Below are 27,197 nucleotides of genomic sequence, written 5' to 3' on the forward strand. Positions count from 1 at the left end.
AACAAACGAAGGAACATCCTGTTCTAAACCACTCAGTACTCTTGACGAGCCATGACTAAGAACACAATAGGCAAGTTACATTTTTACACTAGAAAGTCTTCTTAACTCATCCGTTCTTATGTCTTGGTGTCATGAGAGTATGAGGCATAAAAGGCAGTTGAGCTACAAATGTCACACGATCAAGGTAATTAGTCATGGAGCTGTGGTGCAATAGCCAGGTAACTCCACCCAAGAGAGTATCTCAGGCATGTGAATGGCAAACAAACAAACAATGCTAAGACTTGATTTATTTAACGAATATTTATGGATACCAATCTATCCTTTATTACTTTTATAACTTATCAATAAACCCTGGATATATATACAGTCAGTGTCACTAGCTAAAAGATTATGATTGTTTTTAACTTTAACATTATAGTAAACTATGAATAGACTTTGTACATTATTAGCATTAAGAAATTGGTAGAGCCAGTAAATATTGGGCCATCACTTTTGGAAAATGTGTAGTATTAATTAGGATTTTTCTTTAATTTAGTAATTAAGTCAAATTGGTCCTAGGTTATAATGTTGAGGTGTCTTAACATGTCTCCCTCAGATGATAATGATGCAATATTGAACAGCACTGCACAGTATAAAGGTCACCAAATGTAAAGAACAGATGTGCTGGAGCTCGAAAGGTCTTGAACAATAACACATTTTTGCACATTTATTTTTCACCTACCAAACAGATTGCCTGGTCCCGGGATTGTCTGACTCACCAATCCCAATTGCTTATTTAGCTGGTTCGGTTACTAAGTCAATTTTTATATTTGAGAGTGTTTTTTTTGTCTTTTGGTTGCTAACTGCTGGGCCGCGGTCATATGACAAGGACAGATGCCGCTTCACACCCAGCTTTAGAGCTTTAATGCGCATTGGTCGACCAAAATAAAATAGTTCCACAAAATTCCCAACCTACATTAAAAGCCTTATTATATAAATCTGTTTCAAAAGACCAATGCTTATCTAATTGAACTCTGAGGATAATTTCAATAACAATAATTGGGTACAACAGGGCTTCTATGCTGTTTTGCGATCTCGACACTCCCCTACGTCATATTGTTATTGTATCCCTCCGCCTCAGTCGCACTCGGAAAACAGCTGTGCAAGCTAAAGCTAGTTAGCATCGTTTGTTGTTGTCGAGTGTGACACCGTTCTGATCCGCTCTTTGACTAAACCCTGATCCTACACCTCAGAGTGACCGACTTAGTTGTCTGTCATCTCTTCTAACCATGAAGTTCCAATACAAAGAAGAACATCCCTTTGAGAAGAGACGGTCCGAAGGCGAGAAGATAAGGAAGAAGTATCCGGACAGGGTGCCTGTAAGTAGCCTGGGTTAGCTCTTTAGCTTGTTCCGCGTTGTTAGCTAACGTTTTTTGCGAAGTAACGCTAGCCGTGTTTTAGCTGTTTGTTGACATTGTTTAATTTTAAACTCCTGTAGGTTTCATTTTGTTCGTGTGGTACCCACAAATAACAATGTTTATGTTTTCCTTTCTATTTGACTGCCACGTTATTAATCCGCACTTTAGTTGGCGAACGTCGCTAGAGGTTAACGATCAAGAATATCGGCCGTACACAGGCCAGCAGCTCTCAAACGCCTTCTGTCAGTCTGTTAGAGTCTAATAAACAATGTCGATTATGTGTAACTACGATAATCTAATGAGATCCCCGATGTGAAACCAAGAAACCATGTTATGACGCCATAAATGCTAAACGTAGTGTAGATCTGGGGTGTATGCTGGCTGATTATGGAGAGGTATTGGGTGTAGTTTAGTGCTGCATGTTGGAACGTCAACAGCAGGGCACCTTAAAATAGTTGTCAACAAATACCTCACTTGTTTACATCGTACTAGGCCTTAGATTGTGTGTTGGACTGACCAAAAACACATGTTAGGCTTTTTCTGGAGGGTTCTCTTCCGTAGCTATGTATTTTAATTTTTACCACTGCACTAAACAGTTTATCAGTAAGCCGGTTAAAGAAAACATTTGAGTATTTGATCAATATTTGTTATCATTCAAGAAGTGGGTGTGGTGCCCTGAGAGAAAGGAACCGTATGAATCTCAAAACATCTCAATTCTTTTATGGCGGAATATTGAGTTTGTTCTCAAGATCCCTTTTCTGTGAACGGTGAAGCATAGTAGTAGTTTACTAAGGATTTGTGTACAACATTTTCGTTGCTTCCCTTTTCCAGGTAATTGTGGAGAAAGCCCCCAAAGCCAGAATAGGAGATCTGGACAAGAAGAAATACCTTGTCCCCTCCGACCTGACAGGTAAACAGATCAAAACGCAGCTTCAAAATCCGCGTACACTTTTTCAAATAAACACATAACGTATCAGATTTCCAACTCTTGTGTTTTGTTTTATAATAGTGGGCCAGTTTTACTTCCTCATCCGAAAAAGAATCCACTTGCGAGCTGAGGACGCGCTCTTCTTCTTTGTAAACAACGTCATTCCACCCACTTCAGCTACCATGGGACTGTTGTACCAGGCAAGAATCTTATCACCTTGTGTTCCTGCTGTGATCTGCTCTTACTAATGTTCTTTATCAGCAAATATTTTTTCCTAGTTCACATTTAAAGAGGCCCTCCTGTGTATATCTTTGACACTGATCCATATCTGATTCTCATTTCTCAGGAGCATCACGAAGAGGACTTTTTCCTCTACATTGCCTACAGTGATGAAAGCGTGTATGGGAACAGCCAAAGGGAAATCTGATCCCATTCCTGAGATCCCCAAACCCCCCTCCCCCACCCGCCTTTCTGAGACCTCCACCGTTCATTCATTAAAATATTAAATCCAGCTCAGCAGCCTAGAGTTCCCAGAATAAATATGTCAAATGCACTTTCACCCCTCATGCATTTCCCCTCCCCCCCCATTTATGTCTTTATTATTCTTCTGCGGTCTGAATTGTATTTGCCTCTGCTTTTCTTTTTCAATGGCGTCTTTGGTTAAGTGGTCTAGCGGCCAGTTATTTTTGTAGTGTATTATGGATTCATTCTTTAATGACAAAACAGGAAAAATTAGATGCCACTTTTCAGATGTTAACATTTACGTTGTTTTTGCTGGGAAGGGAAGAAATTTGTAGTGTTTATAGTTTAGATCCAAATCAGCTCTTATTGACAATGATTGGAATTGTTTGATTGTCCAGTCATGATGAGTTCCATCATGATTTAATGCGTTTGGAGTCCAGGAAGGGGAACTAGGAGGCAGGTGTGTATCTGTGGTGGGGTAACGGCAACAATTATTGCAGCAGTTCTAGATATGAAAGCGAAGTGGCTAGTGGATTCTGAATTCTCTGCCTGGATGTCAGTGAATTAAACCTTTAGTTGCTGCTTTTACAAGGAGTCAAATAGAATTCAGACGAAACAATCATCCTCTGCTTTCAGTGGTGAGACTTTTCTGTTGACTGCTACAATGATAAGTGTTGTTATTGTTATTTTTAGATGGCTTAATTCCTAAAGGTGTTGTAAAACTGAGTGCATTTTTTTTTAATTTTTTGTCTCCTTTTTAAAAAAAATTGATTTGAACTCGGTATACAGCTGCATTACTGGCTCTTTCTCTCCACTCATGACCATACATGATAAAATGTGATTAAAAGTGATCTGCCTTTGTTGTCTTTATTGGATGGCCTTATACATGGGAGGGAACTGGGTGTTTTGTACGCAATGACAGATTTCAAACCCTTTGGTTTGTTAGAGGCCGGTCCTTCCGGTAGGACTTTGGTATTAACTGTAAACTGACCCGAATGACTGGTCTTTGTCCTAGTAATTACACGTCTGATGATGTTTTTCCCCTTCTTGTTTTTCCTCCAATCAAAAATGTAGAGCATGCAAATTTAGCTGGAAAATTTCGTAAACCTTCCTTGCATGACTTGCCCTATGAACACCGTGACCTAATTGCGCAATGCTGTCTATTAATGGATCATGGAGGTGTTAGGTATATGACAGTATTATAAGAGAGTGTAAATACTCAATATAAACCCTTTGGTTAGTGGAGATTATTTAGTTATTAGGATTATTTGTGTTTTGTAGGTTGTGAGGCTAGAGATGTCAAGGCCCAAACGTAGAAGAACTACAATCTCCACAATGCACCTCGGCGGAATAGCGGCCTTGACATCGGAAGTACAATAACCCGCCGACCAGGAATCACCCCTGTCGCTCTGTTTATGTTTTGGGGAAAGTTTTCACCGATTTTCTGCTGAATTCTACCGAGAAGCTGTCTGATATACGAACCCGAACACGCTTAGCTTCTCATTAAACGACCAACAAAGCAACGAAGGTGAGAGATTTTTTGTTTCAGCACCGATAAAACTTTGCGCCGATTGCACAAACGGCGTAGCTAAGCTAATGTTTGCGATCTGGCGCATTAAAATGCTAACTACATATCTGCCCACCACCGTCCAGCGCCATGTTAATTCCTTTTCCAAAATTCAACATTGAAATTAAATCTGCAGGCGATAACACCGCTGCGCATAGTTGACAATGCACCGTAGCAGTTAAAGGAGGAGTGAAAAGGTTCTTGTTGTTTGAAAGCTAAATGGCAGCTAGGCCTCAAACCGTTCCATCTAATAGACCGGCTACATTTATCTGAAATTGTTCGGGATTGCACAGTAAACAACCTTTCCCCCCCACACACCAGCTGGCCCCACCGCTGCCTGTCACCATGCCCGCCCTGTTGGAGAGACCCAAGCTGTCCAACGCTATGGCCCGAGCCCTCCACAAGCACATCATGAGGGAGAGGGAGCGCAAAAGACAAGGTGTGGACAGGACAGACATGTTTACACTGTCACACCCGGGACCGTCCCTTTCCTACACTGTCATTTAGGTTTGTATGTCTGTGAAGCATTTGTTTCCTTTATTCATCGCTATTTTGAATTGCCAGAGGAGGAAGAGGTGGACAAAATGATGGAGCAGAAGATGAAGGAGGAGGAAGAGAGGAAGAGGACAAAGGAGATTGAGGAGAGGATGTCTCTGGAGGAAACCAAAGAACAGGTTGGGAAACGATAATTGGAATGTACCTCAGATGAATGAACCCATAGTACATATTGCAATATCATCGTCACTGTGACAAGCCTGTTGCCATAGCTGTGTACACTGATTTACCATATATGGTCCTGTATCTCATCTCCAGGTCATGAAGATGGGGGAGAAGCTTCAGGGACTCCAGGAGGAGAAACACCAGCTCTTCTTACAGCTGAAGAAAGTTCTGCACGAAGAGGAGAAGAGGCGCAGAAAGGAGCAGAGGTACGTCAGTCACACTCCAGCCGTGTTTACATTATTATTACTAAGTGACATCCTCTTGTATCTACTTGCTTCCTGTCTTCTATAGTGACATCACAACGTTGACGTCGGCCAGCTACCAACCCAGTCTGCCCATGCATGCCGGGCAGCACCTCCTCAGCATTCAAGGTGACGTATCAGAGCTTTGTACAGTAGATTACTCAAGCAGTTGTAAACCCTTTGAGGCTGTTATGGTTCTGATGATGTGTCTTTATGTCCCCTCACAGGCAGTCCAGTCAGCCACAGTCGTCCCGGCGCCCTGCTCGGCGAACGCAGCAAACAGCTGTTCACCGCCCCTGTCATACCAGTGAGTGTTTTAATGTGTTTTGTCTCCATCATAGAAGTATACAAGTACATTTTTCAGGGAATAGAGCAGTTTAGAAACGAGTAACACGTGTCAAACTTGACTCCCACCTCTTCTGTTCCCAGGGGCGGCACTATCAGACGGCAGGCTTCAGCTCAGCCTCAGCAGAGCACGGCCAGTTCAGCGGCGGACAGGGAGTCCATGAGCCCTACGGGGTGTCTCAGGCCCAGCATCCATCCACTTACGCCCCCGGACCCTCAGTCCCAGTCAGTTTCGCGAGCAGCTCTCAAATCAGAGGTACAGGATATATGTGTGTTTTCATGTCTGTGTGTGTGTGTGTGTGTGTGTGTGTGTGTGGATGCGTTTAAGCACAACAGAGAATGGAAAATAAAAGCATACAGGGTAATCAAGCCTGGGCGCCTCCTTCCTCCCTTAGGCGCGTCTGCGTTCCAAGCCATGCCGTACCTTCCTCACCAGCAGCCCGGTTACCCTGTCCACAGTCACTTCACCTCCCAGCCTGGTCAGTGTTGTGTTGTCTTTACTGATGCTTCTTCCTCTAAAGAGCTTATGGTTTGCATCCAGTGGGGTGACTTGATTTGTCTCATTGCAGGCTTCATCCCCGGGGCCGGTATCCCCCTCCAGAAGCAGCTGGAACACGCCAACCAACAGTCCGGGTTTACTGACGCGGTAAGGCTGTTTGGAAATGGCATTACTGTGTGCGTAATTGGTGAAGCCGTATAGCTGATTGTGCTTTTCCAATGTTCTCCCAGGGTGCTTTGAGGCCAATGCATCCTCAAGCCCTTCACGCCACTGCTCCAGGTCTGCTGCCAACACCCTCAATGGCTGTCCAGATCCCCGCTGCAAAGGTGAGCTGCTTGGGTTTGTGTTGAAGAACCTGATTCACTAGACTCCTCTACCTTCCCTGTATTATTCTACAAACTCAAACAGGAAAAACTCTAGAAATGCATCAAGAAAGTAATTTTTTTGTCGTTTCTATCACCAGGCCCCCTTCCAGAGTGCCTCTCAAAGTGCTCCTCGCCATAGTTTCCTCCCACAGGGCGGCCAGAGGTTCTACCACCATGGCAAATAAATAAAGCTGCCTAACCTCCCCAGGGTGATCGAATGATGGCGCTGTTGGATCTTAAATTCTTGACTGATTGGGTTGGGGGGGGAAGGATAACAATACCGTGTTTTTAACATCTTGTACAGTACCTTATTTTAAAACTGTTTCTGATTTCCTTTTCAGACTTTAACTCCTAGTTATTTACTTTGTTTTTGGTAACTTCAAATGTTAATTTCGAAAATAGTTGATTAAAGTACACTGTAAAGACAATATTCTTTTGTTGTGTATAACAAGACTGCATTAACAATACTCGCATTCATAATATGCAACTTCAAAACAGTTTGAACAGTATGAGTGTTGGTCAGGATCACGTGTGATGAAGGTGACCGCTAAGCTAAGATGGCGAAAACACAAGTTACCGCTATTAAACAGTTAAAATGACCCCGTTAGCAGACACAACGGATGATTTTGCAGTCTTCCCCTAAAGCAAAGAGGAAGCTGGAGTGTGCTGTCTTAAAGCTTTATTCTGTTTTAAATAAAATGACAAGCAAACGCCACATCCAGCAGTTTGTGTCGTCTTTGTTTTTGGCCATGGAGACATTTTATGCTGTTGGATGCTGTGTAATCCAACTCCAAACTCAGGCCCCGTCTATGGGTTTTAAGAGGTGACTGGGCTTTAAAAAGGGGGTATTTGCTCTGTAGAACATTCTTGGAGGAAGACTTAAAATTGACTCGAGACAAAGACACTGAACCTGGGTGTGCCATAGTTGTAACCGTTGTTTAATAGACAGGTTTCAGATGATCAATGTTGCATAAAATAAACAACAGAAGGTGGAACTTGTTCAGTGAATTCCAAATAGTAAAGTGCCATACAGAAAAAAGACAAAAATCAAGTTGTTTTTGGTGCCAATGCTGCAGTGTTGCCAAACTTAACACGGAACAGAACAAACAATGCAGATCTGGATTTGAAGCCCTTGGAAAAACAGGGGAACATGTTCATAAAAGAAACATGTTCCCCACATCACCACCTTTCCTTTCCGTAGCTACAGAATACGTGCAGACCTGCTCGATCACTGGTGTCCATTAGTGACATCCTCCTCTGCACTGGCTGTCTCTTGATACTACATGTGTGTAAATAGAGTTTAACGTTTGGACATGTCCGATTATTTATTCAACTTCTTCTCTAACTGAGCCCAAATGAGGAAAGAAAGAAAGAAAATGTGGTGAAGGAGAGCGAGAGATTGAGTGAGAAAAACAAAGAGTAAATAAAAGAGGGAGGATAGCATTGACCAGGCAACATCCCCTCTTTTCCCCCAGGTCCAGTGCATCTTGTTTGCCCCTGAAACAGAATTACAAGGGGAGGAAGGAGCAGGAAAGAAAAGTAAGAAACCAGAGAAGGAAAGGAAAAGAAACACGCGGGTTGTACTTTAATGTGACAACTCGTGTCGGCAAGGAAGGAGGAAACACTGCACACACAAAAAAAGCAAAAATATATTATATATATATATATATATATATTGCGGACACTTTATTCTACAGCCCACAGTTTGCAGCGGGAAAAAGTGCATTTAACAGTTTATCAGTTTCTTTTTGAGATTACCCAGATGGGAAATAAGCAATTGGTCCAGCACGAATATACCGATGCGTTATGGGTCGGGCTGTAAAATTAAGTGCTGCCCACAATTCGTCTTGCGCTCGAAAGCACAACATTGCCCAAAAAGTACACAGGGGACCGTAAGCTTTCAATCAGAACTGCTAGTGTCGGATAAAGTGATACATGCTCGTAGTGTTAACATGAAAACAAAATGTACATAAGGGGCAGGCAAATCCACAGGAAAACGCATTCAATACACTCAGCTTTAAAAACTTAAATTGGGCTGATCCAATACGTCCCACTCTGACAAATATATACTGTACATGGAAAGCTGGCCCAGTGATTATCTAATGAAATAATATAGAGACATACATTACTTGATGTCACATTTTCAAAGGGCAACAATATGTTTTAATACCAAATGAAGATCTAAAAGTAAAACCGTGGAAACAGCCGTAACTCTTGTTGGTTGGAGTTGCCTTCCCCTTGGTCCACTGATGAACAACTAGCTGTACATGTACTCACACACACACACACACACACACACACACACACACACACACACACACATTGCACTGGCATGGCACATGCTTGTGGCTTGTGGTGCAACATTCAAACAAACACGTAATCTTACATGACACACACACACACAAAGAAACACAGGCGTGCGCACACACTCCTCTTCAGGCAGGCTTGGACCAGGCAGCAGCTGGGAGGTGTCGATTCAGCTGAAGCTCTGTATTTACCTGCAGTGCCTTATTTACCCAAGGCTTTGATGCCAATAGCAGCTTCCTCATCCATTGCATTAAGAACGGTGATCTGAAAGGGCACAAAACAGTCACACACACACACGCATAATATCAAACTGTAAAAATCGGTTTATACTTCATGTTAATTCCATAAGGTGGCCCCTCCACAAATCTGTAACCATAATGGGAGTTAATATAAATCGATACATCTTTAGGGTTGTGGTCATGATCCTGAACCTGCAATTATATGGTGAGATTCTTATAAAACCACGAAAGAGGTATAACAAATCCCTCAGGATGTCCACCAGGGGGCAGTTTGGGACCAGAAACATCAACAGCCACAGGCCTTAAACTCTACTTCAGACAATGGCCACAATTACAATGACTGAGTGAATTCATTAACTTAATTGTGCATTAAACTAGTCAGTGCGCTGGTTGTTGCCGCCGAGGGGACAAAAGTTGCTGCTGTTTCCGTCAAATTGTGTCTGTACTGCAGCTTACAGACGCGCATGATCAGCGCTCTAAATAAGTGTCAGATATCTTGTGTTAATGCTTCAGCACATCTTGTCTCAATGGATATTCCCAAAAAAAAATTCTACAGCTGTCTCAACTTATTTTCCCCCTCGTTTTTATTGCCTTTTCCATTTCATTTTCAGTTTTCAGAGGGCGGCTAGAAACCCCCCTCCTTTTGTCCGAGCACAGGTGTAACTAATAACATTAACAACATGCTGGAGCCTGGACCCAATGCAGCCCATGTTATTATGTCATTAGTAACACCTGCATCAGCTGAAAATGAAGAGAGTGAAACCTTTATAAGGGACCATCTACTGGAAATACGCAAATATCATATCATATCAAAGACAATCTGCAGGTATTAGGGTTGGGCGGAGGTTTGAGTTGTTTGGTTTGAAAGCAGGAAGAAAGCTGATCGGTCCAATATGGTGACTTACAATTTCTGGATGTATTTAAGAAAGCCGAAATCATGAAGAGGCAGGAACTTGTTGAGTGAAAGAGATAGAAATATGAGGGGAAAAAAGGGGAAATGCACCGAATAGGTTTTTAAAAAGCTTGATTATAGCTTCATTACTCACCACCACGTATAAACCACAACAAGCTGCACTAATGAGGTCATTGATTAAGCTAATGGATCTTTTAGCAAATATTTACATGCTCCATAAGATGAAAGAAAAATAATTAGGTTCATTTTTCCTCATCAAAATATGTATTTAAACAACCATGTGCTGCGACATCATTGTTCTTGTTGATTTCCAACAACAACATTCCCCATGAGAGAGAGAGGGAGGGAGAGACAGAGGGAGGGGGGGGGGGGGCATGCAGGGGGGGGGGGGGGGGGGAGTGAATGCTGAGGCCAGTGGTACTGACCAGAATCTCCTCTCCGGCTTCATGCTTGCTCTCGATCTCTTTTCCCAGGTCTCCCTCTGGGATCTTCAGGTCCTCTCTCACTTCCCCGCTGTCCTGGAGCAGGGACAGGTAGCCTTCTTGGATCCCGATCAGCTAAGGAGACGAGAGCGGTGATTTTCACTTTTAACAGGACGTCACACACACTTTCTACCATCAACTTTCAGCAAGAAAATTCAATTACTCATGTGTTTCTTTGACAAACCAATTAGCCGATTAGTCTGTTTGTTCCTAAAACCTTTGGTCCTAATATCCCTCAAAATGATCTTTTAATGTCACATGCCTTTAAAGACAGAAGCATATCTATGAATAACACTGTTATGCCACAGATGTGACTTTAATTTTCAATGCAATGAAAATATCTTCTAATCTATCTCTTCCTTCCCGCCCTTTTTACCTGGTAATCCATTCTCTTGATGTTTGGGACATCCATGTTGTGGGTGGAGGGACAAATATCTTCATACTTCTTACCAGAGAAGATATCGATACCAACCAGGTGGACCTGCACAGATATTCAACAACAAATGAATCAAGTTTCAGCACATCTGTCTGTGCCTTAGGGTTTCTATCAAAACCGGCGACTGTATGATGAAGAGTTAGTTCGTTCAAAACGTTGTGTCCCACAGGATTGACTGACCTTAGCGTGGCCGTGCTTGCCGGTCTTGGAGGTGGACATCTCGACGATCTTGCAGGGTCGACCTTTGAGCACAACAAAGCCGTTCTTGCGCAGGGCCGAGCACTGCATGGGGTAGGTGGCTGACGCCCCGGCATCACCTGTCTGGAAGTCCAGCTCTGCGTCCGCCATGCCTGCTGTGGACGCCAACACGGTTCATGCACATTAACACCTCTCATCAGATCATATCTGCTCTACATGTTAGTCCAAAAGCTGTTCTGACAGTTTTATTACAAGCAATAAACTAATTTGAAAGAGAAAGCAGAATCTGGAATATAATGCCCAAAATAAGACTTTCACATGGACAGAGGGACACATTAATAGATTTACGATTACGTTTATTTATAGGTACAGAACATGACATAAGTGTAGCTGCAACAACCTCTAATCTGTCACTGAGATTTTTCAATATAGTATACTATCAGAAGATAGGAGCCATAAGAGCATAAGTGAGATTATTGATCTAAAGAGTAAAGATGGATCATACATCCAATAAGCCACAAAGTAACGTTTTTGGTAAACATATCGAATGGATGGAAACATAAGAGTTGGCTGGTGATGTAATAAATTGATGACACTTTATATGGTTTATTCAAACAATGTTAAACATATTCCCTGAGGGGAAACAGAGCAGAGCAGACGGACCTATAATAAGTAACAGAAATGGGAGGCAGTGGCTCAGTGGGTAGTGCTTCCGCTTGGGAACCGGAGGGTCGCCGGTTCGAGCCCCTGCCGAGGTGCCCCTGAGCAAGGCACCGAACCCTCAATTGCTCCCCCCTCTGCGAAGGGTGGTAATGTAATGTAAATCGCTTTGGATAAAAGTGTCTGCCAAATGATCGTAATGTAATGTATGTAAATACATTACATGACTGTTTGTTAAACCGAGCCTAGTGTCATTGTAAAGAAATACACTCAATTAATAAATACATTAAACAACACGATCACAAACAGCGTGTTATCACTAGACAAGTGGATATTTATATACAGTGGTAACTCCTCAAACTTGTTAAAATAAACTATTTAATGAGCCATAACGGTCATTTCCTGAGCAAACTTTGTAAAATAGCGGCTCTGCCATGTGCGTAATTTAACATACGACTAACTGGAGCTTTTCACTTATGTCCATTTTAAATACATAAGTCGTAAAACAACTCATGTGCTTCAGCTAAAGTTGTGCGCTTTGCTGCACAATCGGAGCTGCTGTTCAGCAGGGGGGAGGCGGGGGGCCAGGGCCCGCTAATCCGCGCTAATGACACATATTGAATTCCAAAGCAGGCGTCTCTGGACGGTTACTCCTTGAACGCGGCGTATAAGCATTAGCCTCCCGGTCTGGTTCCTCTTCAACAGGGGGGGGGCTCGGCTCGGCTTCTCCGCTCTATATGTCCGCAGTGGTTGGAACAATGCGGGCCTAGTGCGCACAAAATCGTACCGCGGACAGTCGTCGGTAGCGTTCACGGTGTCCCCCCGCATCCATGCGCACTGGCTGCACCCAGGCCCGGCCCTCCGGAGAAACACACGCACGTATGCTGGGTGGAAAACGTCCACCTATGCGTCTTTAAACGCACCGCAGCTCGACGTGAACCAGCGCGAGCGTGAGCGTCCGCCGCCCCGTTCATACGCCGACATATGCGGGTAGTGTTTGATTTTTGGCCCGCTGGTGCACAGTAATGACTAAGCTAATACTCGCGATGGCGTGCAACAGCGCCATGAGGAGGGACTTGTCACTTTTTTAGTGCGCGTTAAGATACAGCCCGGAAACAATAAAAGTAATTACTGAGCTAAGTTAGTTGAAGTTAAAACAATAAAAACAAAAGAAGCGAACGTCTAATTAGCTGCGAGCAGGAATCCAGTTGTCCGTCCTGTAAGGATATAAGACAAATCAGCTTGTGGTCCTCCAATAAAACAGAATGTTGTTATTATTCCACCATGGTGTGTTTAGTATAAAACAAGGACCGTGTAATAGAGCTTGTGACAAACATGTGTAGAGGCTAACTCGTCTGCCCAGGCGTAAACACGCCCCGTCTGTCGGGTGTTTTGATAAAGAACTCACCCTATTGATAATGCGTCTCCTCTCTCGTGTTATTTGTCAGCCTTTAGTTCTTCCTCCTCCTCCTCCTCCTCCTCTTCTGCCTCCCTGTATCCCGGCGGTGATCACGGCTCGTCTGGCCAGGTCTCTTGCCTCTGCCTGTGCTCGCAATGTCGCTCTCCTTTTCTTTTTTTAAATCGGAGAATCAATCAGCTCTCCCTTCGCTCCTCTTTCATTCCACTCTATCGTCCTCTTCTCTCCCTGTTATGTCCGACTGCACTTTAACCTCGCACGGAGGCGCAACCCTGTAGGTCAGCCGCCGGACCGAAAACATACACACGCACAGCACCCTAAACCCGCTTTGGATGTATTGTCTGCAGGCTACACTCCACCTTCCCTCTCCCTCATCCAGCGCCACAGCAGCACGGATGCCAGAACACACACAAGCTAAACATGCCGCTTCCGCCTGGAGCTGTCACAGTAAAACAACAATCATCAAAGTTTAGTGATGTCGCGTCATTACACATTTTGTCAATGACACACAATATAAAATGCTGCAGTCTGAAATGTCTCTTGGATAAAAACTTATAACTGCACAAACCTGACTGACAGAACAGAATTTGATACCTAGAAAAATGATCATGCAGTGCGAATGCTGCCCTAAAATTGCACCCTGTTTGTGGATTTATACACCTGCAGACATTTTACAGAATGTAAAGATGACGATTGATGGCGCAAGTAGCTTCTTTTACACTGAAGGTGAAGTTACACCGCTTCCTGTCTTCTTGTGTTTAACATCATGCTTCTTTCATCCATATACCCATGAAATAAACCTCGGCTATTTGACACAAAGTGAGCTTGCGTACCATATTCATCCGGAGTGAGCAGCGTGGACCACTCCAAACCTCCCCTGGTCCATATTTAGTTTGCATTAACGTCAGGTTACATTCCATCACGTGGTGGCAGCCTGATTTCAGTGAAGATGGAACCTTATAGACTGTCACTATCATGACCCATCTTCACCACTATGAATACACCACTAAGATCGTCCAACTCCGCAAAAGTGTTCAAAAAAGAGTTCATAAAAAGTTTTTTATATATATAATCCTGGTCCATAATTATAGTGCCTCGTCCCTTTATTAGTGTTTTACATGCATATGTTTTAAAGAACATCCATTTAATTTCAATTAACCTCCATGTAAGTGTAGTGAGTGCATGGTGTTAGGACTTTGCGTCCTCTGAAGAACACTGACAACCTATATCTCTGAAGCCTTTCTTGAACCAGAGAGAGGACAAGTGGCTTGCTTTGGCTGAAATCCCATATTATTTACAACCCAAATTGGTCTTTTTTTTCCTGTCCACAGACCTTTGGTGTCTGCTCAGTGAACAGTTTCATTGAACCTCGTAGTGCTCAGAGCTGCTGGGTTAAATTTAGCGCTGTGAAACAAGAGTCCTATGACTTATGTGCTGAGGTTGGTAGCTAAAGGCATAGTTCACCATAAAATGAAAATGTGCTTTCACATTTTCATTCACATGTCGACTGAAATGTTAATATATCTGAGGCTTGGCATTGTCAAATATTCTTCAAAATTAGTGGAGAACATGAATTTATGAATCCATCAGCTGCAAATTACAACGTTTGGGCACTCACATTAATGTTTGCATCATATAACATAATATGGTTAGTTGGACATGAGCACGTCCTGTATGCTGTCATATGGTTACATTTGAATTTAAATGCTGTTAACTTAATTGTGAACTCCACTGAGTACCAGCTGACTGTTGAGGCTATTGGAGATTCATTGTGAAATGTCAGTATCGCTCTGTATAACATTATTTTATGTGCAGTCAGGTTTTCCTTTCGTTTTATCTGAAGAGGTTGTGGTGAATCACTTATATTACATCCTATATTTCCAAGAAGTAGTTATCTTACTGTCCATATATCTCACAACCATACATCCAAAGGTCGGCCGACCCATAATTGGTGGTAAAACACCTGTCATAAACAAGTCAAAAGTCCGATTAAGCTTCAATACCTTTGTAAAATGATTGATTGATATGTTTTGAGCCCATCAATAAGGGTTATAAAATGTTTGTATTATTTCCTTTGGTGTTCTTGCACATCCCCTACATTCATTTGAATTAATTGTCATAGCGGAGACTGTGACTGTGACTACTTACCATGCTTGTGGCTTCAACTCCTACTATTTCCAGCTGATTTAAAAAGGAGATCATGTTAAAAATGTTTCATGAGGGAAACGTGTGTGAGTTAGATCTATGCTTGGTCCAGAAGTTATCAATCAATCCACATATAACATGGCTGGTAATCGGCACAAGGCAGAGTGAAAATCAGGCAGCTCTCTCTTCTACCTGTCCACCTGTCAAAATTTCTCTCCCAATTGCCCAACGCGCTCAGCCAATCAGACGTCAGCTAGAGCGTTCGTGAGACCAATGAGGGCGCGGCTTCGGTCGGCCAGCCGGAGGGGATGTTGGGATAAAACGTAAGCCGCTGAGGGCAGAAAAGTTTCTGGTGAGGAGGAGTGAGAGTTTATCCGACAGCGAGCATGACCGACGCGGAGGCGCAGGGCTCTCCACCATCGGCATCGGTGGAGGACATACCACAGCCCGAGAGGAAAGTCATAGGTGGGTTTACAAAGCGCTCACGGTGCCATGTTTGTGTTCATGTGTCTGCACGTTTACGCCTCAAACTTGGGTTATTTTGCCTTTCATCCGGGATGCGGAATGTGTCACGTTTAGCACCCCACCTGTCTAATAAGCCAAATAAGTGTGTCCACGCTTTGTTAACCAGTTCGTGTGCAAGGCTGTTGAGTGAATCGGTGTCTCTTTTCCTTGAGACCGCTGTTTTCCCTTTCAAGAGTAACACGTGTCCGGCGTGTTTTGGGGGAGTTGAGTATCAATTAGAACCTCGTATCAAAGGTATCAAACAAAGGCAATGTACCGATTTGGCGCATTTACACGCAGTTGGTTTCCTGTCACTGGTTGACATTTCTTTCTTTTCTCGTACTTTAACTGACTTTGTTTTGTTTTTTTTAAAGTATAGTTTAAATAAGCATGTAAACGTGTAGTTTAGCAGGGTGACCTACATTTCTTTATCAGCCATCACGCGCTCAGCCAGGGACACCCGGGCGCGTGCTCACAGGTGCAAGTCATCATAATGAGCAGATGATGGGCTAATTATGCGAGTTTTGGCGAAAGTGCAACATACAAATAGCCTCGTATCTTTGTCTGCGCCATCTTAACGTGCGTGGTTTGTACCTGGATGTGTTTTTGCTCTTTACTGGAAGGAGAATGGTAATGTGACCTTGTTTTGTGTTGGCCCTTCCTCTTGACCTAGTGGCGACTTGGTTTGAAAGTCTTGGCTGTTAATGATTGACACACTGAACTCATTTCTAACCAAAGGCAAGCCTGGCATGCTTGATAAGTGACTACTCTTTAATATCCGTGTTACAGTGTACCTTGTTTGAATTCAGCCTGATTAAATCGGGGGTGCTCTTGTCATTGTAGCCACCTTGGTCCAAGGCACAGTGAAATGGTTCAACGTGCGTAATGGATATGGCTTCATAAACAGGTACAGTTTACCTTTACTTTAGCCCTGCATGTGTATTATCAGGTTTGCAGTACCAGCAGTAGTCTAAATGTTAAACCCATATTTGTATTACTCACAGGAATGACACCAAAGAAGATGTGTTTGTTCATCAGGTAAGGCCTGCATCATTTCTTAAATTGATATCTCGTTTGGCTGCATCGTTTAATACTTCTGTCTCCTCAGACCGCTATCAAGAAGAACAATCCTCGGAAGTTCCTCCGCAGTGTAGGCGACGGGGAGGTGGTAGAATTTGATGTGATTGAAGCCACTAAGGTAACAATCATGGTGTATCAAAGTAAATGTGACTGTTGTTGCTGGTGTGCATTTCTTATCAGCCTCCCTCTCTTTGGGGTCCCTCAGGGGTCAGAAGCAGCCAATGTGACTGGTCCGGGAGGAGTGCCAGTCAAAGGCAGCCGCTATGCACCCAACAAACGCCGCTTCCGCCGACGGTTCTTCCCCCGAAGCCCACGGCCCGGTGACAAACCGACTGATGGCCAATCCCCCATCGACGAGAGTGAGGGAACGGGGGAGAACGGGGATATGAGACCTCAGCAGCGCCGACGCAGGCCTCGTAGACCTCGGCAGGAGGTATCAGACAAAAGATGAAGTAGTCAGTGTAGAAGGGACTCAACAAACTGAAGCTTTTTGGTAAATGAGGTTTAAAGATGCTAGAGCAGAATCTTGTTTTTCCATAATTCCTTAGAGTTTGGAGTAAAGGTGGGATATTGACTCTCATAACTCAAGTCCCAGACTGAATAGTAAAGTGTAGTTGGTTTTCTTGGTCTCTGCCAGGGTGAGGCTGGAGAGCAGAGAGATGGAGTAGCAGAAGATGACCAGCAGACAGATCGACCACAACGGCGCAGATTCTGGCGTCCGTACCGCAGGTGACAATATTGTCATTGTCTAAATTTCATGTATTTGTATCCTCGTCCATGGTTTCCAGATATGCAGAACTGATTGGGGTTTAATGCTGAACACACAAAATGCCCCCTTTTGTTCCGTTATCCACAGGCCGTTCCGCCCGCGCCCACCTCCTGATCAGTCTGCAGAGGGTGACCAGGCAACTGCTGCAATTGAGACCCAGGAGCAAGGGGAGGTCAAGACGTCTGAGACCTTTGAGGCTTCCCAGACCAATGGAGAAACCGCTGAGGGCCAAGACCAGAAACCACCCCGCCAGGCTCGACGCCGTAGGCAAAGAAACTCCGAGTCCTCAACCTCCAAAGTGAGCAACAGCAATTACACATGGATATTAAACTGCACCAATCCATGACAGGAATTCAAAAGGAGGAATTCAATTTCTTTTTCTGCTTATGCATTTTGTAGAACGATACAGAGAAGTCTGCATCAGACCCTGGTACTCCCCCTCAGACCTCAAAGCCATCTGACTTGAAATCCCCATCAAAATCTCCAAAGTCCTCCCCCAAACTTTCTCCTAAAATGCCAAAATCACCAGAGGTATGTTGCAAAATGCTCTTTTTACAAGTGGCTTGTTGTGGCAGGTATTTGTGTATTTAAGTTTGGTGTTGAAACTCGTCTTTGCTTCGTTTCTGCAGCAAACGGCTGCCCCAACAGTCCCAACACCGACGGAGTGACCTCATTGAGTGCACAGACGTGTGACCCTTTGCAAGAGGTGGGACCCCATTCCAAAGTGGTGCAACCCTGAGTCGGGCAGGGTGGGCAAGCTGAGGGTGTAGGGTTGCACTTCTGCTTCAGGGGCCACATTGGCTTTCTTTCAGAGGACCGGTTAGTTGATTTCCTATAATGGACAAGGCAGAATAGTAGCATTAAGGGGTTTTTATGCCCCTTTAATGAGTCTTAAAGGACTTGTCCGCTTACTTTAGGACTGAGTCTTTGGTTTAATGCAGGGAGCATTTTGGCCGCAGAAGCTCAAACCCGGGGAAACTGGCTTTCGGCTTGAAGCGATCCTTGTCCCAGGGTTCAAGGTCTCTTTTGTGTTCAAACCTTTCTTTATCGCCTTTCTCCGAACCCCTGTGTCTCCTGTGCGTTTTTTTGTGCGTTTTTTTTTTCTCAGGTCCTAGGGTTGGAGGACTGCACCTGTCTGCACTCCCCATCCTCCAACTCACCCCATCTCACTTGTCATCCCTCCCCCATCTCGGTTTGTGTTGTCCTTGCTGGACTCGAGGGATGGGCTAGGGAAAAAGGGCTGTGCGTATACATTTAGAAATTAGAATTGCATCTTGGAAAAGGGATAAAATTGAAAAAAGCTTGGTAGCCCACTTATTCCAAACCCTTCCCACCCCCGATTTTTTTTCTTTAATTGACGAGGTGGGACACATCAAATGGTGACTAGAAAAACCAACCTTGAATTTTATTTAATTTTAATTTGGTTAAAAAGGGGAAAACCGACCAGGAGTGAGGGAGGGGGGCATTCGGGGACTCAGTTTAGTTCCATTACCAGCTCAGTCAGTCCTTAAACATGGGACTCCCTCCATTTCCTCAGGTTTGAGGATGGCTTGAAAAATGATTTTTGTTTTACTTTTGTGTGTGCTTTTCTTTGGAGGGGATTATGTGCAATGTTAATAAACCATGTTTGCAAATCTCAGGATTTGGTCTGATTTTTCCATGTCCACCAGTGAGCAGCAGCTGTTCAAATGAGTCATTACATGGATTGTGGAAATTTATAATTAAGTCTTAACTATGTTTTCTCCAACATTTCAAGTTGTGTACAGTAGTCACATGACCACATCATCAATATTCACTCTGAAAAATATTTAAGGTCCTTTGAACAATCCATATAAATCCTCAGGTGTCAATGCACCTGTGAACAATGGCTGGCAAACTGCACACATGACTTAAATGTTTCGTACAAATCAAAGCTTTGTGCAATACAAAATTCATCTACTCTAAAATGGGGTCTGAAATTAAAGGTTTGCACTAGCCTAGTGCACCAGGTCTTTGCTTACCAAACCAAACTGCAGTGCATAAAAACTTATTGACCCCTATATCCTTATAGGCAAATGGCACCCAAACACACCAATATACAGTACTAAAATACATTTGCTTTTATCAAAGTTGCATTTCTGCATGCTGTGCAATGATTTTGATAGTGAACATCACAAAAATACTTCAATTGACAACTCACCTATTCTAAACTGAACAAAAGTCGAAACCAGCGGTTTGAGTGATTTGGAAATGATGCATTCTCAAATCTGTGTAATCACAACTTCTGTGATGGCAGCACTATTGCAAGAGGACAAATCTGAATATGAGCCTGTAGGTGATGGTTAAATAAACCTGAATGTGACTAACATGGTGATCTGATCTCGTATAGTATGTTAAGCAAAATGAAGCAAGTGTCTTCTCATGATGTCTTCAGTCAGAAACTTTGAATGTCTTTGTAGATAAAGTGCAGGAATTCTAAAGTCTCCACCTCAAACTGTCTACTGCATCTGCGCACATCACAGAATTAAATCATCTGTTTGTCGTAGCAGTCTCAGGCCAAACATCTCGTTACTCTGTGATCTTGGTGCAAAGACTGATAATCTGCAAGGTATAATTCAAAACTATTTACCTCGTATCATTAAAGATAACAAAACTCTCCACTCTAAATCTGCTTCGGCACAGCAATCTATGAATATAACAGTCGACCTCATTATACTTGTCAGAAAACAAAAGCAGCTTCAGTTTGGAGTCAGTTTCATATACACAGTTCACTCCAAGTTGTACCCAGTTTTCTCTCTTCCTCATTCTCCCAACGTTCCTTCAGCAGTGACTCTTAATTGACACTTTCCTCCCCCAGGTAGGCTAGCTCAGTGCTGGGCTTGTCCATGTCCCCATCCATATCTATATCCATATCCATGTTCATGTCCATGGCCATATCCATATCCATATCCCTCACTCGGGCGAAGTTGCCTGCGATCTGGTCAAACGTCTTGCCCCGTGTCTCTGGCACCCTGAAGAATGTGAAGATGAGGAAGAAGAGAAGGAGTGCTGCGAAGATGAGGAAGACGTATGGCCCGCAAAGGTCCTGAGAAAGGATTGGAAGAAGTAATGATTTAATAACAGGAGAGGAACTGGGACAGTGGATGTTGTCAAGAACCTGTTACATAATTCCACAGCATCTTCCCAGTGTAGACATACTCACAGCAACATACTGGAAACCCATGCCGATGATGAAGTTGGCGGTCCAGTTGGAGCAGCCGGCCACAGCCATGGCAGACGGCCTTGGACCCTGAGAGAAGAGCTCGGCCACAAAGAACCAGGGGATGGGGCCTGGGCCCACCTCGAAGAAAGCCACAAAACTGTAGATGGCCAGCATGCTAACATAGCTCATGGCGGGAACACTGTCCTGTCATGTGGGAGAGGAGACGATTCAGATGTGGAGAGAAAAATGTGGAATTAGACTTTCATTTCGATATGTACATACGAGGCAAAAAGTCAGAACTCTATGCTAAACACTGACACTGTTGCCATCACAAGTCAGTTCTTAGTTTTTAATTTTTAGATAGATGGACAAAGATTAGCCTTTGTTTATATCTGAAGAAAGTATCCACAATATGAGCTTGTTGCTATGGGTCTGATGCATGATTGTGTAGTTATAAGAAAAAAAAATCCTTTCCCATTATGTAACAGGTTGATATGCTTCGCGGACTGACCAATAAGGCGAGAGCCACCGTCATGACGATGGCACAGATGCACATCCCAGCCAGGCCCAACATGTGCAGCGTCCGCCGACCCATCCTCTCCACCAGGAAGAGCTGTGGGGGGGACCACAACAGGTAGAGTTTCAGGCAAACACCATTCCCTCCCTGTAACGTGACATCTCCACCCATTTGGTGGAAGAAATGTCTTGACCAGGCTTGGCCTATTTGGCTGCAGGGCTGTATATGACGAATCAAGAAATTGTGCCCAAACTCCACTCTTATCTTGTTTGCTCTTTGATAACAATGTTAAACAGTAATAGACACATGGTTTTGGGTAAATCAGTGCTATGAACGTCACCATACCACAGAGCAATATCAAATAAGTACGTTGTAAGAACACAGCGGATGTGTAGGGTGAAGAAAAGTAGGTTTAAAGAATGGTGGCAGTCAGTTGGATTACTGACCGAGACCACGGTGAAGGCACAGTTCACAACGCCAGCTCCTATTGTGGCATAGACTGGACTCTGGACCCCTGCCTTCATGAAGATACTGGTGGAGTAGTAGAAAATCTGGTCAGAGGGGTGAGAGAGGATTATTGTCAATATCACTACATACCGATTCACATTTTTGTAGATACACTCAAACATTTAATCCCAAACTCGTGTAGCTGTAGATATATGTTCCCCTTCCAGGATAAGTTTGAGTAAATGTTGCAGTTTCAGGGTTGCTCTTATTTTGAAGGCCACCTGATGTGTATCTTTTATCTCTGTGTGAAGGAAGCTGTGACTCACTGCGTTGACCCCGGACAGCTGCTGGGACAGCTGCAGCATGATGGAAATGATCATGGGCTGTCTGTAGACTTGGGAGCGGAAAAGCTCCAGGATGGACACCTTCCTCTCCATGTCCATCCTCCTCTTCTCCTCCTTCATCTCCGCCAGCATGTCCCCCACCTCCTGCCTGCCGGTCAGCCTCCTCAGGCCTGCACAAGCAATAAATATGAGAAGTGAGACAAAAGGTGTGTTTGCATACTTTAACACCTGTGAGGGCAGAACTGCAAAATCAGGAATTCAAGCTACTGATATTAGTAGAGCCATCACCTCTCTTGGCGTGGTGCTCCTGGCAGCGGACGATGTAGAGGAACCGGGGGCTCTCCGGGCAGAAGGGCAGAAGTGACATCTGAAGCACGGTGGGCACGACAGTCATCCCCAGCAGGACGGGCCACAGCTCCTCACTGCCCAGTAACGACTCCAGTCCAAGGATCTGCAGGGTTAAAACAGATGAAACGGGGAATCGGGGAAGTTGTCTTTTCAATCATTCATCAATTTCATCAATTCAAAGACCTATGATCTCCTCTGGACCATCTTTACCATTGTGTGCTGTCATACCTGTGCTATGAGAATGCCCACGACTATGGCCAGCTGGTGCAACGTGCCCAAAGCCCCTCGCAAGCTGGTCGGAGCAATTTCACCCACATACATTGGGGTCAAGCCTGATGCCAAACCTGCAGGAGGGGGAAGAGAGCAGTAGCTGTGCTTTATTCTTTAGCAGGACATTTAACCCACATGGAGACAATCAACAGTTCACATATTCCTATGATATGGACTCATCAGGTTTCTTGATGTTGAATGTTTCTATTGATCATTTAGCAATCCACATCCATAATGTGTACATGATATATGAGGAAACAAAGACAAAAGGCGCCCCTCACCACAATAGGCCCCAATGACGAAGCGTCCGAGGATCAGCATTTCGAAGGACATGCAGAGTTTGGACAGTCCCATCAGGCTCCCCCCGATGAAGGCCAACAAGTTGTTTATGAGCATAGCTTTTCTCCTGGAAAATATAGACATTTTTGGAATAATTCAGTCCTCAGCCACTACACATCCCCGGTGGAATCTAATGTAATGTAACTAAATTTAATCATTTCATAGGTAAGTAATCAAAGATAAATAAGGCCACTATTTCTCTTTTTAGCCTCTAGGTGGCAGTATCACACACAAACGCAGTAATGTTGTTAGTGGTTTTCTTTTTTTCCCCTCTATGCAATACTACTTTTTGTTTAACAGTGAAAATATGATGATTGCTGCAGACAGAAAGACAGCTTCAATTCTCCCACTGTTTCTGCCAACCACATCGGTGGCGTCTGCTTTTGCAGAAACACCTTGCTGCACACAAGCCAAATCAGCCCCCTGTACTCCCCCCTGATCCTGTGCTGCGGCCTTTCAGTCAGTGGGAGACGTGGGATGCAGTCCAGCTCGTGTCTGAGATCCGGTTACAGTGGGAAAATTGGAGTGACATGGAACATTCAGGGAAGAGTGACGCCCGTATGACTGAGGCTCGAATTTGAGATCCATTTTGAACAGATAGAAAGATGAGGAGATGGTTTTATTTTATTTTAATTTATTTTATTTTATTTTGAAATCAGTTGAGGCCTGGTGCATTGTATATAGATTTATGGTCAAGCAGCAGTGCGTTATGAAAGAGGATAACTCTCATTTCTCATTTGTAGCACTTGAGTCGTGAAAACATTCCCCATTTACCTGCCAAGCCACTCAGAGACGAAGCCCACGCAGAACGAGGACAACATGCCTCCGATGGAGAAGATGGCCACCGACAGGGACCACAGGGAGGTGAGGGTCCCTGAGGGGATGGGCTCTCCATACCGGTGCAGCCATGTAGCGTTGTATTCCGCCTCAATGATCTGCATGTGGAAGAAGAATGGCAGAATGTCAATGGCAATACTGAGGATAGAGTTTGGATCAGATTGCCTGTTGTCGGCCGGCTTGTACTGTAATTGTCACATCATAACGACCAACATAAATGTCACTGCACGCACCGACGCAGCAGCACTGCTTTGTCTATTCTGGTTTAAGTGTCTTAGTGAGAATACGGCTGCTCTGTATGGTCAAGGTCAGAAACAGCTCACCTGACTTGACTGGGCCCACTCATCTTTCTGTGACTGTGACCTCCATATGGTAGCTATACATATGGTTGATTGATAAGTCCTGAGCTGTACCCCCAACTCCCTCCCCTTTCTCCTCTTGACAACCCTTTCTCTCCTCTTTCTTCATCTTGACACTCCCTCCATCTAGTTTATGTTCTAAACACCCATTTGGGGAAACACAGGTGTTTGGCATCAAACACACTTTCCTCGCAAAATCGTGACTTCAACGGAACCCCAGGCTTTGTTGACATCTGCTTAAATGTCGTATCAACCACCCGCATCCACACTTCTTCCAAGGCACTGTTTTTGTTATTGGTTGTTTTCTTATTGGGTTGTTGTTGGCTGTTTTGATCATGTGATACATTAACACGAGTGAGCAGATTTACCTTCTGAGGTGCATTGATGACGCCGATGTTGTATCCAAACTCCAGAGATCCCAAAACAGCAGTGAAGACTGAGAGAGCAAGGGTGCCACTGACTATCTGGAGGATAGATGATCACACACACACGCACACACACAGAAATAAATAGAAAGAGAAGAGACAGAAATCATGTTAAATAAGTGCGTATGTTCAATTAAAAGGACATTACATGGCTCTGTGTCAATTCAAAGCCCATGGCACAGTCTCTCTCTCTCTCTCTCTCTCTCTCTCTCTTTCTTTCTTTCTATCACGAACCCACACACACACACACACACACACACACACACACACACACACACACACACACACACACACACACACAAAGCCTGGATGCATTAATATGAACTATATTTAACTCAGATCCTAACAAGAGATAATCTGTTTGGTATGGTCTATGACTTCACTGTCTGTTTTACAGTTGACACCTGAACTTTAGCTTCCCTCAAGTTTCCCATCAGGCTGTGGGCAGCTGTCTCCACAGTGACAGACGGGAGAGAAAGTCTAAGGCCTCCCTCCTTGAAAACTCAAACATCACCACAGCTGCCAAGATCGTGGTCATATACAGATATTCTCAACAAGTTGCTGGCAGGAAGATCAGCCAAACATCTACACAAATATCATCTCCAGACTTTCAATTTGAAAAGTCTGTCACAGTAAAAGGTCACCGTGGCATCGTGGTAAAAACAAGACCTCTGTATAAAGCTGACATTTTTGGTAATGCAGGGATTTCAACCAACAACAATGTTATAATGCAGTGTGACATCAGTCCATAAAGCTGAGTAATGTGTACTATTGACACATGATATGCTGTGTACATAAACAAGGGTTTGATAAAGAAAATCTGAGAGCAGTGTCCTTATGTGCGTATTATCTATCTATATATGTGTGTTTGTGTGTGTAAATTGTGATTTGACCTTGCCGTGTGTTATTTCCAGAGAAGTATTGTTTAGTATTCATCAACCATAACAGAAGGGTGTTGTGTGTGTGTGTAGTTGCCTGTGTGTATGCAGGAATACTTGCTGCAGAAAAAGGTAAAACGCTCAAAGCAACCGGTTAAGCATGATTAAACTTTCACACTAAAGCTGATTTGTTTACTACTAATGCAAATAGAATGCATGGGTTTACTACCTAATGCACTTATCTAAGTAACCTTAAATAAAACAGTGTGTTATCATCAGTTTGTCCTGCAAAGTCCTAAACAGTATCCTGACACTGATCCCTTGGTACCTGAAGGCACCTTGATTGCTTTGCTTTGTTTGAGTTTTCACACTGCCTGGGCTCCTTGGACAGAAAATATTCCCTGCCTGGAATGTCACCCTGCTGGAGTGCAGACTGTACCCACAGAGAGCTGCTTTACACACTCTTATCTTGATGGCATCGCAGATAATACTCCTGCCTCTCTCGTTTCATGCAAAGAGGCTTGTGTTGTCCACAACAGGAAGTATAACACAGTGGACACCTGTTCCTCCGGCTTAACACGATTGACAACGGAATCGAATGTACTGAATCCAGTGTGATTCAACACAACAACCCTTGTGCATAGCTCTGACCTGTAAGCCCACTATTTGCTTGGTCAAGGTCACTGCCCAGTGCTAAATAAGGGCCAAAGCCCATTCAGATCAGGGATGATGTCAGTCTGATGCTGTTGAGCCTCTCAGCATAGGATACTGATAATTATTAAGTATTTAGTACATTCGATTCTGGGTTAAATATAGTAGAGACATTTTAAAAACGAGTATTCTGTATATTAAATGTTATTGTTAGTGATTATGTGTTTTGGGTAACAAGGGAAATAAAAGGAAATGTTGCGCAATCTCTTCACTAATACAAAATGTGCCGGACTGATCAATACATTTGAGTAGTATTACACGAGTTACGCTACATTTCAGTTTGGCAGAGCGTGCAACGTCTCTGAAATCCATATCCAACTGAGATAAACCCATGCGTACAAGCTTAAACGCGCACCAAACACACAAACGCGCACAGGTGAAAAACATACTTCGGTTCACAGTTGATAAACTTCTGCGATCGAAGCACGAACCGTGCACATAAAGAGCCTACCTCCCCTCCGAGTTGCTGAAACCCAGTCGGCATGATTTTGACAGCTCCAGGCACCCAGCAGCAGCAGGTCGTGACAGATGCGCTCCGGTGCCCAATGGAGACACGTGAGACTCCCCAAAAGGACAACAAGCCCGAGTCAGATCTGTAGCTCTTCAAAACTTATGGCGACATCATCGGAAAGTATGTATTTTCGAACAAAACAGCCGGATGAATGCTGCGTTCTCTCCTCCTTCTCCCTCTTCTCTACGTTTGTGTTGTGTCCGTTTTGCTGCGTGGGGATAGAATGACACCCGCACATCCATCAGCACGCCTCCCCTGCGTTTCCACAGGGCTGGGTGGGGGATGGGGCGGGGTGGGGTGAGGCTGCTTCAGAGGGCCCAGGGCTGATCTTGAAGTCCTGTGTTAGAGGTCGTCG

At 44.0% G+C, this 27,197-nt stretch overlaps 5 protein-coding genes and 1 long non-coding RNA gene across 8 annotated transcripts; 4 read left to right on the top strand and 2 right to left on the bottom strand.

Annotated features, from left to right (window-relative positions):
- The first annotated feature begins 1,114 nt into the window (after nt 1–1,114).
- Nucleotides 1,115–3,638, top strand: gabarapb (GABA(A) receptor-associated protein b). The gene is made up of 4 exons (XM_076161315.1): nt 1,115–1,358; nt 2,229–2,307; nt 2,407–2,525; nt 2,672–3,638. Exons 1-4 carry the CDS (start codon nt 1,269–1,271, stop codon nt 2,750–2,752), a joined length of 369 nt encoding a protein of 122 aa, XP_076017430.1. The 5' UTR covers nt 1,115–1,268; the 3' UTR covers nt 2,753–3,638.
- A 521-nt stretch (nt 3,639–4,159) lies between these two features.
- On the top strand, nt 4,160–7,081 carry gps2 (G protein pathway suppressor 2). Its single transcript, XM_076160902.1, has 11 exons — nt 4,160–4,315; nt 4,676–4,793; nt 4,919–5,028; nt 5,168–5,280; nt 5,366–5,445; nt 5,544–5,623; nt 5,746–5,917; nt 6,057–6,140; nt 6,231–6,307; nt 6,391–6,486; nt 6,624–7,081. The coding sequence occupies exons 2-11, from the start codon at nt 4,700–4,702 to the stop codon at nt 6,708–6,710; spliced, it is 993 nt and encodes a 330-aa protein (XP_076017017.1). The 5' UTR covers nt 4,160–4,315; nt 4,676–4,699; the 3' UTR covers nt 6,711–7,081.
- A 361-nt stretch (nt 7,082–7,442) lies between these two features.
- On the bottom strand, nt 7,443–13,632 carry LOC143008938 (eukaryotic translation initiation factor 5A-1). Of its 2 annotated transcripts, none has more exons than XM_076160923.1 (6): nt 13,169–13,632; nt 11,083–11,252; nt 10,843–10,947; nt 10,410–10,541; nt 8,817–9,096; nt 7,443–8,786 (listed from the first exon to the last, which is right to left on the bottom strand). In XM_076160923.1, the coding sequence occupies exons 2-5, from the start codon at nt 11,248–11,250 to the stop codon at nt 9,034–9,036; spliced, it is 468 nt and encodes a 155-aa protein (XP_076017038.1). In that variant the 5' UTR covers nt 11,251–11,252; nt 13,169–13,632; the 3' UTR covers nt 7,443–8,786; nt 8,817–9,033. The 2 variants fall into 2 exon arrangements, with proteins under 2 accessions (XP_076017038.1, XP_076017029.1); XM_076160914.1 differs by having other exon boundaries at nt 11,083–11,255; nt 13,169–13,624.
- A 2,010-nt stretch (nt 13,633–15,642) lies between these two features.
- Nucleotides 15,643–19,314, top strand: LOC143008102 (uncharacterized). 2 transcript variants are annotated; one of them, XM_076159713.1, is made up of 10 exons: nt 15,643–15,787; nt 16,670–16,733; nt 16,831–16,864; nt 16,935–17,024; nt 17,112–17,339; nt 17,544–17,635; nt 17,763–17,973; nt 18,075–18,206; nt 18,305–18,381; nt 18,784–19,314. In XM_076159713.1, the coding sequence occupies exons 1-9, from the start codon at nt 15,709–15,711 to the stop codon at nt 18,341–18,343; spliced, it is 969 nt and encodes a 322-aa protein (XP_076015828.1). In that variant the 5' UTR covers nt 15,643–15,708; the 3' UTR covers nt 18,344–18,381; nt 18,784–19,314. The 2 variants fall into 2 exon arrangements, with proteins under 2 accessions (XP_076015828.1, XP_076015820.1); XM_076159705.1 differs by having other exon boundaries at nt 18,305–19,314.
- Nucleotides 19,315–20,319: 1,005 nt separating this feature from the next.
- Nucleotides 20,320–27,090, bottom strand: LOC143008074 (solute carrier family 2, facilitated glucose transporter member 4-like). The gene is made up of 11 exons (XM_076159666.1): nt 26,783–27,090; nt 24,686–24,781; nt 23,896–24,056; nt 23,064–23,188; nt 22,741–22,856; nt 22,453–22,615; nt 22,147–22,334; nt 21,820–21,924; nt 21,368–21,469; nt 20,857–21,060; nt 20,320–20,739 (listed from the first exon to the last, which is right to left on the bottom strand). The coding sequence occupies exons 1-11, from the start codon at nt 26,813–26,815 to the stop codon at nt 20,488–20,490; spliced, it is 1,545 nt and encodes a 514-aa protein (XP_076015781.1). The 5' UTR covers nt 26,816–27,090; the 3' UTR covers nt 20,320–20,487.
- On the top strand, nt 21,846–25,045 carry LOC143008142 (uncharacterized). Its single transcript, XR_012964554.1, has 2 exons — nt 21,846–21,936; nt 22,132–25,045. It is a non-coding gene; the product is annotated as an uncharacterized LOC143008142 (long non-coding RNA).
- Nucleotides 27,091–27,197: the final 107 nt, after the last annotated feature.

The sequence above is a fragment of the Genypterus blacodes genome, unplaced genomic scaffold (assembly GCF_046128005.1).
Source record: "Genypterus blacodes isolate CSIRO-AG114 ecotype Tasmania unplaced genomic scaffold, CSIRO-AGI_Gbla_v1 ptg000011l_1, whole genome shotgun sequence".
Lineage (NCBI taxonomy): Eukaryota > Metazoa > Chordata > Actinopteri > Ophidiiformes > Ophidiidae > Genypterus > Genypterus blacodes.